Below are 18,523 nucleotides of genomic sequence, written 5' to 3' on the forward strand. Positions count from 1 at the left end.
AGCTCATTCTTAGCCTCCTCTCTCCCCACACGGATTGCACAGGGAGCTGGGGCACCCCACAGGCTCTGGGGATACTGCTGAATGGCTGGTGCACACGGCGTCCCAGGTCCCACACTCTCCAGCAGGGGGAGCAGCGCATGCAGCCGCACACATAGGTCCCATCCTATCCAGCAGGGTACAGTGGCACACACCAGCCCCATGTGCTCCAACAGGGTGCACTGGTGCATACGCACACACAGGTCCCATCCTGACTAGCAGGGGGCAGTAGCACACAAGCACACACACACAAACACCCACAGGTCCCATCCTTTCTCTCTCTCTCCCCAGTGCTGCTCACGCCCACTAATCATGCCCGAGGGTGACCAAGGCAGAGCCATCAATGACCAGGCGAGGAAGGGTCTTTAGAACACATTTAATAATAAAATAACAATAGAGAGTGAGTGCCTCCCTGAGGCAGGAAGCTGGATCCCCCCAACTAATTAGTGACAACAGTCTCCCCCACCCCGCTCACTTTCCCTCGAGCAGAGAGCAGGGAACCTGGTTTTTTTCCCCCCCATTCAACAAAAATTTCTAATCCTTCCCCCCCACTTCTCTCAAACCAACAGCAAATCAACTCAGAACTAAGAGGGGAGAGTGTCTGCCATGGGGAGGGCCCCAGTCCCAGGGACCATCCCCCCAGTACACAGCACCAAGGGGCACCAGGTCTCTGGCCTCCTGAGCTGGGATCTGCCCCCAGGGAGGCAGAGGGTGGTGGGGGGCTGTTTGGAACAGCCAATATAAAGTGGAAGGATAAATACCAAGAAGAGGATCCCCCACCCCGGCTGGCAGGGGCTGCTAGCTTTAGTGCAATTTCGACTCTCGGCTGCTGCAACTGCCCTGGGAGTGGCTGCAGAGATCCGCAGGGCTGGCGTTTCAGATGAGCCCTGATCCCAGTGGGCCACGGTGAGAATCCAGTGAGAATCCAGCAGCTGCCAGAGTCCACCCCCAGTCATGAGACCCCACCCTCGATCCCCTGCCCATGGCCCGCGGGAGAGAGGAATGAAGACTCGGCCCCCAATTTGCCTGAGACACCAACGGCCTGGACCCCAGAACAGCCCTGGGAGTTACAATCTCATCTGAACCACCCCGGCCCCGGGAGAGGGAGGGTCAGAATCCAGGGCTCTGGCTCAGCCTGGCAGAGTGAGGGGTTCTCGGCCCTGAGAAGGGTGCGCTGCCCGGGATCCCAGTGAGAGGATGGCGGCTCCGGGCCAGGGTCTGGCTGTATGGTAGCTCCTGTCCCAGCCCTTCCAGCAGCCTGGCTGTCGTGTTTGCTGGCACTGGCAGTGCTGGCATCTGGGCTGGGCCACTAGGGCAAGAGCTGCTCTTTCCACATAGTGCCCACCCAGAGCCCAGAGCCTCCTCAGACACCCTTCCCGCCAGAATGGCTAGGGCCAGTTCAACAGCAAGTGCCATCTGGGAGCAAGACCAGGTACCTGGCTAGGCACCAGCGTGTGGGGCAGCTGGCCCAGGGGGCGATAGGGCAGAGCCTCCGGAGTAGGCTGCTCTGGCATCCCTTTCTATGGCAGAGTCTGCCCAGACTGGGGACAGCTGCACAGGGAAGCCTGGCGAAACCCAGTGCTCGCCATGGGGGTCCTGCCAGGCTACGCCATCCCTGAGGGCCAGCATCGGAGGGCAGTGCAGGGCCAGCTTGGGGCCACCCCCAGATTTCAGACAGGAGACATAACATAATAATTTAGAGATGCTGCGAGCGGGGCTGGAGGGGAAGGGGAATGGGGATGGGGAGGGGGCTGGCCCTACAGCGTGGGATCAGTGCAAAGCGGGGAGCACCTGGGCCAGACCTCCAACCACATGAGAAAATTCCTGATCATAATTAAGAAGATTAATACTGACGTCGAAGGGTTTATTGCACTTGGAGAGACTTTAAATTAGAGCCCAGAATCCTGGCCGCAGCCCCAGGGCCGCCCTGCCCCACTTGCCAGGCTGCGAGCTCAGTGCTGGCGCGGGCACAGCTGGCGGGCCATGGCTTTGGCTTCCTATGCTGCAATCTTTGGCATCGCTGAGAGTGGCCCTGAGGATCCCTGGCTGGAAGTGTCCATCATGTCCTCGGGGGAGCTGCCTCAGACAGGAAGTGGGCTGGGGAAGGCAGGAAGTCCCACCCAGCTCCATGGCGGTGGCTGCATGGGGCGATTGTGCTTGTCCGGCCTAGCTCCAGCAAGTCTGAGTGGACGGGCAGCTTGTAAACTGTCCAGTTCTGACTCCATGACCCTGTGCCAACACCGGCCAGCCGGACAGAGGGACGGCATTTCACGCTGGGCTGCGGGAGGAATCCACGGCTCTGCAGAGCCCAGCAGGGCCTCCTGGCAGCCTTCAAGTATTGCCCATGGCTGGAGAGCACAGCCCTCAGCATCTGACCCGCCGGGGTGCCCGCAGAGGGCAGTGGGTGGCTGCCAGGGTCTGGCGCCGAGGGGAGGCAGAGATGCCACCCCATAGGCACAGAGCAGGCAGGGCGTTCTCCAGTTACTGCTGCAGTCCTGGTTACTCAGCTCATGGCCCCCCACGGTGGGGCTTCCTTGGGTCTGTCTCTGCCCCACTGGCAAGCTTGCTGGGTGCAGCCCATCCTTGCTGTGCCAGGCCGCGCCGCCCCTCCCCGATGCTGCTCTGAGGTGGCCGCACCGGCAAAAGCAAACAAGACAGACAGACAAACAGAGCCCAGACGCGCAGAGCAGCCGGGCGGCCCTGGCCCCGCTATGCCTCTGAGGCCGCCTGTGGCTTGAGCTGAGCCTTCTCCATGGCCGTGCCGTAGGGCAGGGAGCGTTTGAAAAACCCCAGCTGCAGAGACAAGAGGCAGAGAAGCAGGGCAGTGAGCGCACAAGGCAGCACTGGCACCAGCAGCACGCCCCAACGGCCCTCAGAACACCTGCCCCATCTCCCAGGCCCCCTGCTCCCGTCACTTGACCCCACTTCCGCTGCCAGAGCTGGGCATAGAACCCAGGAGCCCCAGCCCCTCCCCCTACTGATCCCCAAGCTCTAGAGCTTTAATTCCAGTCCTGGGTTGAGTTATTTCTGGGAGACCCTCGCCTGCCCTTTCCGTGCTGGCACAGCCCCACCCTGGCACTGCTCTATCCCAGCCTGTGGAGAGCTCCCTCCTTGCGGAGGGCAGGCCCCACACTGGAGCCTGGTGGATGTTCACAGGTGTTGAGACCCCTGCCCGCTGGCTCAGAACCTGCATGGTGCTGGTGCCTGTTCCCTGCCTGGGGAGAGATGGATGCCCGTGAGAAGTGCCCGCTCCCCAGCTGCACGCCCGTGGCAGCTGGCACCGATCACCCAGTGTTGCGGCGAGCCTTGCTGAGCTGAGCGACACCTGCCGGTCCCAGTGCAGTGTGCCTGCAGGGGGACAGCCAGGCCTCTGCTTTCAGGGCTGGTTTTAGAGGCTGCTGGGCACCCCCCCGCCCCACCCCAGACACTCTCCAGCTCCAGCCAGCCGCTCCCGGCCCCGTGCACTCACCTTGTACAGCACGTAGATGAGCAGTGCCAGCAGCAACAGCCCGAGCAGGATGGCCAGGATGATGATCCAGAGCGGGACCCCGTGGCTGCTCTCCAGTTTCGCCCACTGAATCGCCGTGGACACCTGCCGACGCCGTGAGATAGGGAAGGTGAGACAGCAGCTGGGGTCTGGGCTCCCCCCACACCCTCCTGCTTCCCCTGCCTGCAGCAGCCTGCTCTCCTGACCCCCATGTGGGCCCAGACCTTGTTCCCACGCCCTGGGCTCCCAGAGCTGAGCCGTCAGAGCCAGAGAGCTGACCAGCCTGGAGCGGCAGGTTAAGGCCCTTTTCCACACACGCACTCAGCTGGGCCTGGGGTGGAGGCGGTGGGGACCCGCCACAGGCTCCTCTCACCTGGGACTGGGCTGGGCTTTGACTCTGCCCCAGGCACCCCCCATGTGTCCCCCTCTGCCCCACCCACTCTGCATGGCCCATGGGCAGCCACTGACCTTTAAGGCCTCACTGGGGTAATCCTGGGGCTGGATCTTGTAGGGCATCCTGTGGACCTGGTACACGGCCTCGCACTGCAGGGCCTGAGGCTGGTTCTCTTTCTGCAGGGAAACCCGGAATTAATTATGAATAAAGGGGAATGATCACATCCCTCGATCTGCTGGCAATGCTCCTTCTTATACAGCCCAAAATGCCATCAGCCTTCTTGGCAACAAGGGCACACTTGACTCATATCCAGCTTCTCATCCACTTCTTAATTATGATCAGGAATTTTCTCATGTGGTTGGAGGTCTGGCCCGGAAGGGCAGGTTAGCAACATACAGCAACAGGATCTGGAGGGTAGCAGGTGCCCTGGTGCAGCTGGGCGAGGGCCGCGGGAAGGGGCTGGGCTCAGGACAGGGCTGGGCACTGCCAGCAATCAGCCCTTGGAGCTCACGCATGGCCCAGACATCGGGGCAATTTGCTTCTGTTGGCCTCAGGTCCAGGAAGCCATGGGTGCTGGTAACACAGGGGTCAGCTAGCAGCCCTGGAGGGCCTTTGCAAGATGCAGCTGCCTCTGGGGTGGGGAGATGACCCACCCACAGGTCAGGGCACCACCAGAATGGCCAGGACCCTGGTTTTACACCTTCCCTCCACTACCCTTTGAGCAGCACAGTCAGCCCCTCACCCCATTCTCACCCTGGGGGCACCCCCACTGCAGCATAGCCCCCCTGCCATGCTGCATTGGGGTCAGCACTGAGTAAGGAGAGAGCATCCCCCAAAGCTTCCTGGACACCCTGGGTGCTCTTTGCCAGTCTCCCAGCTCAGCATTGACCAGGACTGACCCTGCTTAGCTGGAAAGGCCCAACAGGCACTAACAGCAGCATGCAACAGCTCCAGCTCAGCTCTAAGCTACCAGCTATAGGGCTGCCATAACGGCAGGGCTGACGCTGCACCGGAAAGAGCTGCGATGGGTGACCCCAGATGCAGTCACAGCGAAGGGATCCCGGCTTGGGTTAGGAGAAGGGAAAGGACGAGCTAACCAGGCTGCAATCAGGGGATACTGGGCTCTGTCCTGGGTAAATTTCGTGAATGATCTGGAGGATGGTGTGGATTGCACCCTCAGCAGGTTTGCAGATGACACTGAACTGGGAGGAGAAGTAGATACGCTGGAGGGTAGGAATAGGATACAGAGGGACCTAGACAAATTAGAGGATTGGGCCAAAAGAAATCTGATGAGATTCAACAGGACAAGTGCAGAGCCCTGCACTTAGGATGGAAGAATCCCATGCACCACTACAGACTAGGGACCCAATGGCTAGGGAGCAGTTCTGCAGAAAGGGACCCGGGAATTACAGTGGATGAGAAGCTGGATATGAGTCAAGTGTGCCCTTGTTGCCAAGAAGGCTGATGGCATTTTGGGCTGTATAAGTAGGAGCATTGCCAGCAGATCGAGGGATGTGATCATTCTCCTTTATTTAGCATTGGTGAGGCCTCATCTGGAGTACTGTGTCCAGTTTTGGGCCCCACACTACAAGAAAGACATGGAAAAAGTCCAGTAGAGGGCAACAAAAATGATTAGGGGGCTGGAGCACATGACTTATGAGGAGAGGCTGAGGGAACCGGGATTGTTCAGTCTGCGGAAGAGAAGAATGAGGGGGGATTTGATAGCTGCTTTCAACTACCTGAAAGGGGGTTCCAAAGAGGATGGATCTAGACTGTTCTCAGTGGTAGCAGATGACAGAACGAGGAGTAATGGTCTCAAGTTGCAGTGGGGGAGGTTTAGGTTGGATATTAGGAAAAACTTTTTCACTAGGAGGGTGGTGAAGCACTGGAATAGGTTATCTAGGGAGGTGGTGGAATCTCCTTCCTTAGAGGTTTTTAAGGCCCAGCTTGACAAAGCCCTGGCTGGGATGATTTAGTTGGGGATTGGTCCTGCTCTGAGCAGGGGGTTGGACTAGATACCTCCTGAGGTCCCTTCCAACCCTGATATTCTATGATTCTATGAAACAGATGTGAATTTGTGGCTGCAACAAGCAATGGTGCTGGGAGAGTGCAGGGGTTGGGATGGACACCAGGTGCTGATATCACCTCACATCTGGACACAGGCTGGCAGAAAGGAGCCCAGCTAACACTTGCTGGGGGCCTGGGCAGGCAGGTGCATTGCTGGGGATTGCTTGGGGGCTGGGCAGGCTGGTGCCGTGTGCCACCCATGCATTGCTGCAATCCTTGGAAGCAGCTGACACTACCCAAGTTGATTCTCGCAAATTGGTCTGGAGGAATGGAGGGGGGCGAGACCCCATTTACCCCTTCCCCGGTAGGATGAGTCTGAGCAAAGAGCCTGGTTGGGAGGGAGCAACAGGTGCCCTGGGATGCTGTGGAGACTCAGGGAGCTCATCTGTGTCACGGCTCCCCTGGTGTGTGTGGGGGGGGGGGGGAGGTGGGGCGGGGGGGAAAGAGTTCCTAGAGAGACCCCAAGGCAGGGCTGAGCGAGTGGGAGCTGCAATGTGGGGCCTTTGTGTAGACAGACAGAGGTGGCAGAGCCAGCCTGTCCAGAGCAGGGAAAGGGGAGCCCCACCCCCAGCCTGCCAAACACACTGGCAAATGGAGGGGACTGAGGCGCTAAAGAAGAGCTGGCAGCCCTGGGGGACAGACAGCGACTCAGGAGGCCCCTGCTGACAGGAAAGCTGAGGCCCCAGGCTAGGCCCACATGGGGAGTATGTGTGGGGGCCTCACAGACACAGCTGCCTTGGGGGGTGGAGGTGGGAGGGGGCAGAGGAGCACTCACCTGCTGGAAAGTTTTGGCCCATATCCGGAAGTAGAGCTTCAGGCTGACCCGCTGCTGCCTCTGCAGCAACCCCACCTGGCAGGTCAGCTGGAAGCACTCGGCCTCGGGGCACTTCTGTGGGAGAGGCCATTGGACAGAGGGTTAGGGACACAGCAAGGGTTGGGGCCCAGCAGAATAGAAGTAACCATCTCCAACATTAGCCCTTGGGAAACCTGTGGCCACCGGCAAGCAGCCCCAGGAATGGGGGCTCGGTGGAGACAGCCCGGGCTGAGAGCCCAATGACTGGGATTAGCCTCGGCATTCTGAAAGGCAGAGCAACCAGTGCTGGCACCAGGCTCTGCATGGAAAAGGAGGCTGGTAGCAGTTGCAGAACCAGAATGCAGCCACCTCTGGTGCGGGACAGCACACAGCAGTGCTGTGTGGGAGTGGGAGAAGAATCGGAATCCAGATGCAATGGCAGGAGGCTGGATGCACCAAACACTCCTGAATTAGAACAGGGCAAGAACATGGGTAACACTCTGCTCATGTGTGCCAGGCACGTAGGCCCTGGGCGTGGGTGTCGATTGATGACTCTCCACTCCCAGGGCCGGGTAGAGACTGATTCTTATGCACTTTTCCCCCAGCAGTCACAGGGCAGCATGGGCGCAGCTGCACACAGAAATCAGCGACCCCTGGCCTGGGATGTGCAGAGTTCAGAGAAGCACTGACCAGGGTGTGGGGGCTCCCAGAGGCTCCACTGCTCCACGCCGCGTCTCGTCTCTGCAGGTAATGCTGCTCTGAGCTGGGAGAGGCGGTGGGTCTCTGCTCCAGCTGCAAACACATTCCAAGGAGGGTGAGTCACCTTCGCTTGGCCCCCCCCACATGCCCTGTGCAAGGGAAGGGCAGGGTGGGGATGCCAGGCCTGCAAGGCCCCCGCTAGATCCCACCCCCACTGGTAAAGGCAAGCACTTCTGACCTGCCCCACAGCTGCCAACCCCTCTGCAATCCAGCTGTGACCCTGCAAGAGAGATGCCAGCCCTTGCCCAGGCTGTAGGCACTAGCTAAGAACTGAGGGCTTTGTAGCTGGAGACCAGACCAGGTCACCCGTACATTAGCTTTGCTCAAAATAGACATTAGTCTTATAAGAATGTTTTTAGTGTCTAGACTCTATGGAATGCTTGTACATTGCTGCGTGTATTACTTCTGGGGCAATTTTGCACCATTGCACATGCACAAAATTCATGTGCCGTGCAGAATTTTTTTCTCAGCAGAAAATACATTCTGCTGAGACGTGCTGCAGCTACACCTTTTGCCCACCAGAGGCCGCTGTGGCGCCAGACCAGAGCCGCCGCTCCCAGGCAGGAGCTGCGCCAGTTGCACATAGGGAAGAGAAGAGGCTGCATTCTTCCAGCACCCTACCTGTGGGACCAGGTCAGGAGGCATGGACAGTGTATGGCACATGGGGCTTCTGGCCCACAGACTGGGATTCAGAAGGGCTAGTGGGAGGGAAGACTGGAACAGTGGCTGAATGGGAGTGGGGGGTGGCTGAGTGAGGGTGCAGGGACACGTGGACAAGGGGTGCAGGGACATATGTGGGGAGAGGGTCAGCCAGTGTCTGCATTGTGAAGGCTCCCTAACAATCCCCCTTCTCCCCAGAAAAAAACCCTGTTCCATACTTTTCCCACCCACACCCAACAACCCTCCAAGTTCACATCCAGGCTTCTTCCCAGCAATTACTTCCCTCTCCCTCAGCTCCTGTTACCCTGATTCCCACCAGCCTTTGCACTGCTTCTGAGGAGGGCAGGAAATACAGTTCTGTATTGTAGTTTAAATGAATTATTACTCAAAGTTCTGTATTAATATGCCTAGTAAGGCATCTATTTGTCAATAAACATTCAGGAAATTTTTTGTTGTTGTTTGTATTGTTACAGACAGACTTGCTGACAGGTATTTTGGAATAAATTACCAAAATATTGGAACTAATCTGATTATACTGTGTTATTTTGATAAATAAAATTTGCACAATTTTAAAATACCGTGCGTAGAATTTTTAATTTTTTGGCACAGAATTCCCCCAGGAGTAATGTATTCATTTCACTGATAATGTCTGGGTCCCATGGTATAAGGTCAGATTTCAGCGTCTGCTCTGTAATGTGAAAGTGTTTGCTTTGAAACTACCAATAGACACCAGACAAACCACTGGGGAATGTCAGAGGACAAAAAACCCTCCACCCAGGAAGAGGAGACATGCACATGGACTCATCCCATCATCCTGAACTCTGGGGGAAGGGAATAAAAATTCCTGACAAGAAGAAACAGCATCTTTTTGGCTGTTTGAACTCTGAAGGGCCAGAGACTCGATACTGAGGCCAGAGTTCCCCAAGGGATTCAAAGACACTTGGAAAAGACAAAAAGAAAAGGAGTACTTGTGGCACCTTAGAGACTAACAAATTTATTAGAGCATAAGCTTTCGTGAGCTACAGCTCACTTCATCGGATGCATTCGATGAAGTGAGCTGTAGCTCACGAAAGCTTATGCTCTAATAAATTTGTTAGTCTCTAAGGTGCCACAAGTACTCCTTTTCTTTTTGCGAATACAGACTAACACGGCTGCTACTCTGAAACTTGGAAAAGACAGATCACTACTTTGCTTTCCCTCTTAGGACTGAGATGGTAACTCATGGTGTGTGTACATTTGCTTGCTTTAACCTGTAAACAACTCTCTTATTGCTTTTTCCTAGTTAATAAACCTTTAAACAGTTAAGTAAAGAACTGGCTACAGCTGTTGTTTTTGGAGTAGGATCTAGAGCATCAGTTGATCTGGGGTAAGTGACTGGTCTCTTGGATGTGTTTGATTTTTGCTGTGTGTGACCATTTATCAGTAAGTCCCGTGGCAAAACAGACTGGAGGGTCTGAGGAGAGGGTCTGTGATTCCATGGTAAGGCTGGTACAGCGATCCAGGAGTTCACAGTTGTTACTGGCTTGGTGAAATCGAATTACAAAACATACCACTTGCTTGGGGCGTCTGCCCTGCTTCTGACAATCTGCTTGACTCGGCACTCAAGGTCCTGAGCCGCTCCAGGCAACACGACATTGGCAACAGGAGCCAAGAAGGGGCATGGGACGGCATCCCTCGCACAGAAACACACTATACAATTCAACAGCATTGGTCATTGCTAGAGCAGGGGCTGTGGGTGGCAATGAGGAGCATGGGGGGCAGGGCTAGAGTAGCAGGGGCTGTAGGTCAGGACTGGGGCATTAGCAGGTTTCCCAGAAGCTCTCCCTCCTCTGTGCTTGTCCCTCCCAACTCACTAATTTTTGTGATTCCTGAAACAAACTCCAACCCCCACCCAACTGCCAGCCTCTGAAAGCTCTGACTCAGCACGTGGCTAGCCCAACCAGAGCCCCTGATGCCCTGCCCCAGGCCCATGGACCCCTGTGCAGACAGCATGGTTAGGGGACTGCCCCCTAGTGGAGAGCCCCAGCCCATCACAGCACACAAAGGCTTGCCCTGCCCGGGGCCAGCCCTGCGTCCCAGTTACCTGCAGCTTCAATGGGTTTACAGGCTGGCTGGAGGTGCAGTTGGCCGGCACCAAGTAGCTGGTCACGTACATCACCGGTTTCCCCTGGAAGCTCACAGGGCAGCTCAGCTCCAGGACCCCATGGCTGATGGTGCTGGGACCCTCATTCACCAGCTGCAAGGGGAGAGAGGGAGTGGGAGGGTCTGTGCCAGATGGCAGTGTCCCGCGGGGTGCCGGGCTCACCGGGAATGGGGCAGCCCACCTGGCTGTGCGGTGGCCTCCCGGCGCCCATGACCCCCAGGCGAGAGGAAAGGAGAAAGCAGGGAGTGGGACATTCCCGTTGGCCCAGACGGAGTGCCCCAGTGGAGTGTGCAGCCTCCCAAACATTTCCTCTCAGTATGGGCCCCCAGGGCCTCCCGATCAGACAAGCCCCACAGGCAGCCCCTCTCCTCCCATACTGGACCCACAGAACCTCCCTTCCCAACCTGTCTTGGCCCCGCAGCCCCCCGGTATTCCCCGGCAGAGGGGCTGGAAGATTAGACTGCTCCTACCCAGCCTGCAAGGGGTATGGCGCTGCTCCCTGCCCCGATGCTGCCAGCCAGGGGAGCTGTGCTGCGTATGACACTCACCTCATACACATGCTGCACCTCTGGGCCCACGTCCTGCTCCTTCTCCGGATTTCTGCCAGGCTTCCAGCCCAAGACGGGGAAGGACACGGCCTCAGGCTTGGAGACCCTGTGGGGCAGGCACAGGTGGTCACTGGCTGTTGGCCCTGGGGATCAGTCCCCGCAGCCCAGTCAGCCTCTGCAGCATGGGGCCACTGGCAATCTGCGCTGAGAGCTGCTGAACTTGTGTCATGCAGGGGCCACAGAACAGCCACAGCTTCCCTGCCGGCCTGGGCAGGATGTGAATTAGTGACTGGGGGAGGCGGCCATTTTCTCGAGGGGCGCTGGGGGGCTACAAAGGAGCAGCTAGCAGGACCTGGACTCAGTGCTGGACCCCCCAAGGCCAGGCCCCCTTGGCTCAAGGCTGGGCACACTCACCCGTGGGATGAGACCCTGGCAGAGGCCTCGATGTGCAGCGGGAACGCCACCACCTCGCTGCGGGAGTTGTTCTCGTTCTTGCTGTGGAGAGAGCAGAGCGCGTCACGGAGCAGCCCACTCCCCTGCACGGCTCCCTGCTGCTCCCCTGCATGGGACGGCCCACTCCCTGCTCCCTTCCATGGGGAGAGCCCCAGCACCTCCAGGCCTGGCTGGTCAGAGCCCCGGCACCTCTGGACTTGCCACATTTGTTAAGAAAGTAAAAAAAATTGCTTGAGCCCCAGCACCTCTTTCATTACAAATTAAGCCCTGGATGCATCTGGGCTCCTGCATGGTGGTGGCCCAGCCTGGGATCCTCCCTAAGGGAGCAATGGGGCTATGGGAGTGGGGAGCCCTGATCCCACCCCATAGCTGGGGAGGGCGGGTTCTGGGGGCGGGGGGGAGAAGGATGCCTGGCATTACCTCCGGATCTGGAACTCGAACTGGATGGTCTTCTTGTTGTCACGAAGATGGGGGACGGTGAAGCGCAGGCCCCCCCAGAGCTGGGGGACAGAGGAGGGTTAATAGCTCCATTCTCCCAGCTCCCTGGAAGGACCTAGCTCCCCACCTGCCCCTGATGTGCCCAGCATCCCATGACAGCACAGCTCCCCATCTGCCCCCAATGTGTCCCCCGGTCCCTGACAGCCCAGCTCCCTGCCCAACCCCTCCCCCAATCTGCCCCCAGCTCCCTGCCCACCCCTGGGCTCATCCGTAGGGGAGCTGGGCCCTCGGCAACCCATGCCAGCAGCTCCCAGCAGATTTCCTGGGGACAAAGGATAAAATTCCCTGCCTGCCTCACTCCCTACTCCCCTGGCTCCCCACTCCCTGCTCCACCCTCTCTCCCCAGCTCCCCAATGCGCAGCTGTCCCGGCGCCCCACATACCGCAGCATGCAGCCACCCTTGTGCCCCACTGGCCTTGCCCTTCCCAATGCCCATCTGCCCTAGCACTCAACCACCCCCACACCTGGGGCCTCACCAGGTCAGGCACCCCAACACCCCACCCTCCCCAATGCCCACTGGAAATGGCAGACGCCTCAGTGCCGTGGCACCCAGCTGTCCTGCCTGGCCTCTCAGTTAGGTGGCCACTCCCAAGGGGCAGAGGGTACTGCCCAGTGAGGACTGCCCGGGGCAGCTCTCCAGGGTGCTCCAGCTGTGGGACAGCTACTCACACTGGTGCCCGACTTCATGGGGTTGCCGAGGTCACAGATCACCATGCGGGTCCGGTTCACCGACTCATAGGCGCAGCTCAGGTTGGTGAAGTTCTGTGCGGAGAGGAAGGAAGCTGGGATCAAAGCAGGGTTGCAGCGGGAGGGGGTCTGCAGAGGACGGGGAATGAAGGGGAGAGGAGATACCGGGCCCTCTGCTCATACCCACCCTGCTGTGGGGAGCAGAGGCACCCCTGAGCTCCCCTGCAGGAGTCCTGTCCCCAGGGATCCCCTTACAGCAGGCAGCACATGCCAGGCCACCCTGTTCCAGGGGCTCAGACTGGCACCAAGGGGCCCATGCCAAGAAGCTGCAGCCCTGAGCCAGGGCCATGGGCTCCATGACACTGCGAGGGAGCAGCTGGGAGCAATGTCCCAGGAGCCTGCGTCACTCCCAGAGCAGAGGGCCTTGCCCAGCTGTGAGCCAGCTGGCTCGCGGGGTGCTCCGATCCCCGGATATCTCTGCTACCTACCCCATGGTTGCGGATCACCCCAGAGTAGTCGGCCTCAGCGGGCAGGATGACGTAGAGCTCGGCTTCGTAGGCGCCACCCTCCCCGCGGTTGCGGGCGTTGAAGGTCAGGTTCAGGGCATTCTTGTCACCCAGGTACACCACACTGTGCTCCCTGCAGGGCACAACGGGCATGAGAACCAGCGGGCACATCCTGGACTTGGTGCTGCCACAGCCAGAGACACAGCCCCCCCCCCACCCCGGCACGGCATGGCCAGTCTACCTGTTGCCTGCACAGCGCCTGCCAGCCAGAACCCCCATTCCGCAGCTAGTGGGGGGTGACCCTGCTGTTCACACAGCTGAGCCCGCACTGCCTGCACTCCGCCCAGCTCCGCTTACACTCAGCGCCAGGCTAAGGGCTTCCATATGCGGGAGCAGCTGCTTTGCGTTAGGCCGTGTGTGGGGGAGGGGGAGTCACGTCGCCCACGCAGCTGGGCTACCGCAGTGGGCCTCCTCCAGGCCGGGCTCAGAGCTCTGCGGGGGAGGGGGCTGGCATCAGCTCCTGCCCTCCTCTCACCACATCGGGGCCTCGCCAGGAGGGTGAGCACCGCATCAGACCCAGCCGCCTCAGGCCCATGAGGCCGGGAGAAACTGGAGCAGGTCCAGAGCAGTGGGGGACACTCTGGGCAGCGTCCCCGCGCTCCCATCCTGCACTAGACAGAAGTGATCCCCACCCCACCCCACTGACCTGGGGCCTCTGGGGACTGCCCAGCCCCACCCCCAGGGGGCAGCTCTCCTCTCACACCCCATGATCCAGAGAGCAGGGCACCATCAGCCGCTGGGCACCCTAGGCAGCAGGAGAGGGAGGGAGGGAGGTGGAAGGAAAGGAAGCTGATGTGGGGGGGAAGCTGGCACCCTGCTGTAGGGTACCTGAGCCATGACCCCCAGACACCACTCCTGCGCTGTCCCAGCCAGTTCTGGGCAGACCTGCCCCAAAGCAGCAGGTGCCCTGAGGAACAGCCCCACCTCGTGGTGAGGAAAAGAGACTCCCCAGGGTCTCTGCCACAAGCAAGCACCCAGAAAAGATGGGGCTGCAGCCCGGAAACCCAGCCTGGGGGAGCAGCATCACTCATGGCCCCCTCCCTGCCCCGCCGCCAGTGCTAACTGCCCCCCCAGCCCTAACTGCACCCCCTCCCTGCCCCACCCCACTGTCAACTCATCATGCACAGTGCCCTGCTCTCATCCACCTGAGCAGCTGGCCTTGATCCTTGCTCCCAGCCCTCAGCACCCTCAGCCTGAGGGGGGTTGCTGGGGGCTGCCCTATGCCCGGGCTTTCCAGAGCATCCTCATCGCTGGTCCCAGCATGGACCTTTCACTGAGCCTTGGGCAGGGTGCTGGAGGCTAGGGATGTAACCCAGGAGTCCTAGCTCTCAGCCTGCAGAGGTGATGCATGGGGGGCCCCCACGTGGGGTCATGCCCCCCCCCTCCTGATTTCTTCCAGGGTTTCCCGGCCAGGCCCCTTCCCTGTGAGGCAGCTCCTGGTGCTGGCAAGCTGCAGCCGTGGGGAGAGGGAGCAGCAAACAGCTGGGAGCTGCAGGGAAGGGCCGCTAAGGTTGGGGGAGGTGTGACTCAAGTTGTTTGGGGGAACCTTAAATTGTGCCCCCTCCCCCACTATCAGCAGGCACCAGTCGTCTCTGCCAGCCAGCACCGCTAGACCACATCCCCCCACAGGGCAGGGCTGCTCCCCCTGGGCAGGCTGCTGCCCACAGCTCTCCCCACGCTCTGAGCTGGTCACTGCAGATGCCCCCAGGCATTGCCCCTGCCCAAGGTGCCTCCTGCCAGCCTTACCCAAAGACGTCGAGCTGCAGGTCGGGGACGCAGATATTGTCCTCACCACAGTCCAGCTGTATCTGGGCCTGGAGGTCAGAGAGAAGGGGTGGGGGTCTGTGTGAGCAGCCCTCCAACCTGCGTCCCTTGGTCACGGGGTACCCCCTCCCCTGCTGTCTCTACAGTGACAGCAGCCTCCATGCCCCAGGACTGGCCCCTCCGAGGCGGCATAGGGTGAATCCCAGAGCCTGGTGCAGACCACAGAGCTGCCCAGCTTAGCACTCAAGGCCCTGCCCCAGCACTCTGCCCCTCAGCTCCTGGGGCACGACAGGAGAGGGGTGGGCACAGCACAGCCATCCAGGGTCCCATAGAGAGCTGGGGGACCACACAGCCAAGACTCGTGGTGCACACACATGGGGAGCCACCCGGCCCCATGTTGCCCTCCTGGGCCCCATTTCTTCCACTGGTGCATCAGGGGGTGGGGATGGCAGTGCTGGGGTTGGGGTGGGGGTCTTATTTCTGCCTGCCCTACCCCAAGTGCCAGGGCCAGCCGGAAACAGAACAGGGCGCGGAGCAGCTGGGCGCTGGTATGTGGGCTCCAAGGGCGGGTGCTAAGGAGCCTGCGGCCTGGGGAGATGCACCTTCTCGTGGTGAGATTGGATCCAGGGGACCTCCCAGGGGCACAGGAGACAGAAAAGCCCCTGGGAAATGGCCCTGGGCGCCCGATTTGATCCCTCCCTCTCAGGGCCTGGCCCTGCTGACAAAGCCAGGCTGGCAACCTCCCAACTCTGAGATCCAAGCTGGGGCTCCCCTACCCCGGCCAGGCCCTGCCACCAGAACAGAGTCGGGAGCCTGTAGCCCTCAGCACCCGCTAGAAAGGAGCCCGGGCAGTGTGGCGCCAACCCCCCTGGGAGGTAGCAGCAGGTCTCCAACCCTCTCTCCCCCAGCCCTGCCCTCAAACCTTCCGCTCGATGTAGCTCTTGGTGAGGTAGTTGAGGATGGGCTTCAGCCCGTAGGCGTCTGCCAGGGCCCGTGGGTCCAGGCCGAAGCTCAGTGCCACGTGGATGGAGGAGAGCTTGTCACGGAACTCCGACTCGTTCTGGGGAGAGAGGAGTGCTCAGGGGCAGCACAGACCTTCAGTGGCCGTGAGAGCTCAGGGGCACTGGGCAGCGTGTGCTGGGGAGCCAGAGAAAACCACAGGTCTGGCAGCCTCCCCAATGAGCCCCCTATACCCTCCTCACAGGTGAGGGCTGGCTCTGAGCCCCCTGGGGATCAGGTGGGTCACCCCAGTGCAGGGCTGCGGCTCTCGGCTGGGCTGACCCCACTTACCCGGAGGTAGATTTTCATCTCCCTGCACTCCTCCAGGGCGCCGTTGTGCACCTCGATGGTCTGCGCCAGGTGGGGCTGGCGGGAGTGCAGGAACAGCGCCCGCTTGATGGCCCCCTTCTGCTTCAGGTGGTCCAGGTGCAGCTCCACAGTGAACCCTGTTGAGGGGAGGAGAGGCCAGAGTGAGTGGAAAGCTCAGGGGCCGGGGCAGTGCTGCAGTCACGGCTCCAGGACTTAGCGGCACCCCACTAACTCCCCCCCCTTCACAGAGGCACCAGCTGGCCTCAGAAGGGAGCCCTTCATCTACCACTGACATGCAGCCACCTCTGGGGCGGGGCTCAGCAGCTGTTTAACAGCACACAGCAACCTTACAAAACAGTTTAGGAAGTAAAGATGAATCCTGTGTCCCACTGGAATTAAGGGGAATTTAGAGGCAGAAAGAAATTACCCAAGTTTGAACTGAAAGAGGACACAGATCACCAAACAGGTCACCCCAACCACGGGAAAACGGGTCAGCTAATGTTCCCTCTAATTTTTGACAGGCTGTGTGTGCAAAAAATTTCTTCTGTGCAAATTTTTGTGTGTGCGGTGTTTCGCCATGTGCGCAGGGTTTAGGATCTGTGTGTGCATGCACATGCGCACAGCTTAGAGGGAACAGTGATCAGAACATCTTTAATACCCACGAATAGCCAGGACCTCGATTGTCTGGCTATGTAGACTCCCTCCTCAGGCCCTAGGCTACCAGCACTCCCAGCTATCTTCAAGACACCACTGACTTCCTGAGGAAACTACAATCCATCAGTGATCTTCCTAAAAACACCATCCTGGCCACTATGGATGTAGAAGCCCTCTACACCAACATTCCACACAAAGACTACAAGCCGTCAGGAACAGTATCCACGATAATGTCACGGCTAACCTGGTGGCTGAACTTTGTGACTTTGTCCTCACCCATAACTATTTCACATTTGGGGACAATGTATACCTTCAAATCAGCGGCACCGCGATGGGTACCCGCATGGCCCCACAGAATGTCAACATTTTTATGGCTGACTTAGAACAACGCTTCCTCAGCTCTCGTCCCCTAATGCCCCTACTCTACTTGCACTACATAGATGACATCTTCATCATCTGGACCCATGGAAAAGAAGCCCTTGAGTAATTCCACCAGGATTTCAACAATTTCCATCCCACCATCAACCTCAGCCTGGATCAGTCCACACAAGAGATCTACTTCCTGGACACTACAGTGCTAATAAGTGATGGTCACATAAACACCACCCTATATCGGAAACCTACTGACCGCTATTCCTACCTCCAGCTTTCACCCAGATCACACCACACGATCCATTGTCTACAGCCAAGCTCTACGATATAACCGCATTTGCGCCAACCCCTCAGACAGAGACAAAACACCTACAAGATCTCTATCAGGCATTCTTACAACTACAATACCCACCTGCTGAAGTGAAGAAACAGATTGACAGAGCCAGAAGAGTACCCAGAAGTCACCTACTACAGGACAGGCCCAACAAAGAAAATAACAGAACGCCACTAGCCATCACCTTCAACCCCCAACTAAAACCTCTCCAACGCATCATCAAGGATCTACAACCTATCCTGAAGGACGACCCATCACTCTCACAGATCTTGGGAGACAGGCCAGTCCTTGCTTACAGACAGCCCCCCAACCTGAAGCAAATATTCACCAGCAACCACACACCACACAACAGAACCACTAACCCAGGAACCTATCCTTGCAACAAAGCCTGTTGCCAACTCTGTCCACATATCTATTCAGGGGACACCATCATAGGGCCTAATCACATCAGCCACACTATCAGAGGCTCATTCACCTGCGCATCTACCAATTTCAGAGTAGCAGCCATGTTAGTCTGTATTCGCAAGAAGAAAAGGAGTACTTGTGGCACCTTAGAGACTAACAAATTTATTTGTTTTCTTTTTCCATCTACCAATGTGATACATGCCATCAAGTGCCAGCAATGCCCCTCTGCCATGTACATTGGTCAAACTGGACAGTCTCTATGTAAAAGAATAAATGGACACAAATCAGACGTCAAGAATTATAACATTCAAAAACCAGTCGGAGAACACTACAATCTCTTTGGTCACTTGATTACAGACCTAAGAGTGGCTAATCTTCAACAAAAAAAACTTCAAAAACAGATTCCAATGAGAGACTGCTGAATTGGAATTAACTTGCAAACTGGATACAATTAACTTAGGCTTGAATAGAGACTGGGAGTGGATGGGTCATTACACAAAGTAAAACTATTTCCCCATGGTATTCGCCCCCCCCCACACTGCTCCTCAGACGTTCTTGTCAACTGCTGGAAATGGCCCACCTTGATTATCACTAC

The 18,523-nt window shown here is 58.3% G+C and overlaps 1 protein-coding gene across 2 annotated transcripts in view; it reads right to left on the reverse strand.

Annotated features, from left to right (window-relative positions):
- Nucleotides 1-396: 396 nt before the first annotated feature.
- ITGA5 (integrin subunit alpha 5) overlaps nt 397-18,523 on the reverse strand; it is a 48,311-nt gene continuing 30,184 nt past the window's right edge. For both annotated transcript variants that reach the window (XM_038378858.2, XM_038378854.2), the window contains 14 exons: nt 16,146-16,300; nt 15,778-15,915; nt 14,838-14,905; nt 13,014-13,164; nt 12,508-12,600; nt 11,761-11,840; nt 11,302-11,382; nt 10,888-10,993; nt 10,280-10,432; nt 7,468-7,569; nt 6,760-6,873; nt 3,992-4,093; nt 3,506-3,628; nt 397-2,829 (listed from right to left, as the gene is read on the reverse strand). In XM_038378858.2, the coding sequence (XP_038234786.1) occupies nt 2,746-2,829; nt 3,506-3,628; nt 3,992-4,093; nt 6,760-6,873; nt 7,468-7,569; nt 10,280-10,432; nt 10,888-10,993; nt 11,302-11,382; nt 11,761-11,840; nt 12,508-12,600; nt 13,014-13,164; nt 14,838-14,905; nt 15,778-15,915; nt 16,146-16,300 (1,550 nt within the window). In that variant the 3' untranslated portion in view covers nt 397-2,745. The remainder of the gene's footprint in view (nt 2,830-3,505; nt 3,629-3,991; nt 4,094-6,759; nt 6,874-7,467; nt 7,570-10,279; nt 10,433-10,887; nt 10,994-11,301; nt 11,383-11,760; nt 11,841-12,507; nt 12,601-13,013; nt 13,165-14,837; nt 14,906-15,777; nt 15,916-16,145; nt 16,301-18,523) is intronic.

Source organism: Dermochelys coriacea, chromosome 20 (assembly GCF_009764565.3).
Source record: "Dermochelys coriacea isolate rDerCor1 chromosome 20, rDerCor1.pri.v4, whole genome shotgun sequence".
In the NCBI taxonomy this organism is placed as follows: domain Eukaryota; kingdom Metazoa; phylum Chordata; order Testudines; family Dermochelyidae; genus Dermochelys; species Dermochelys coriacea.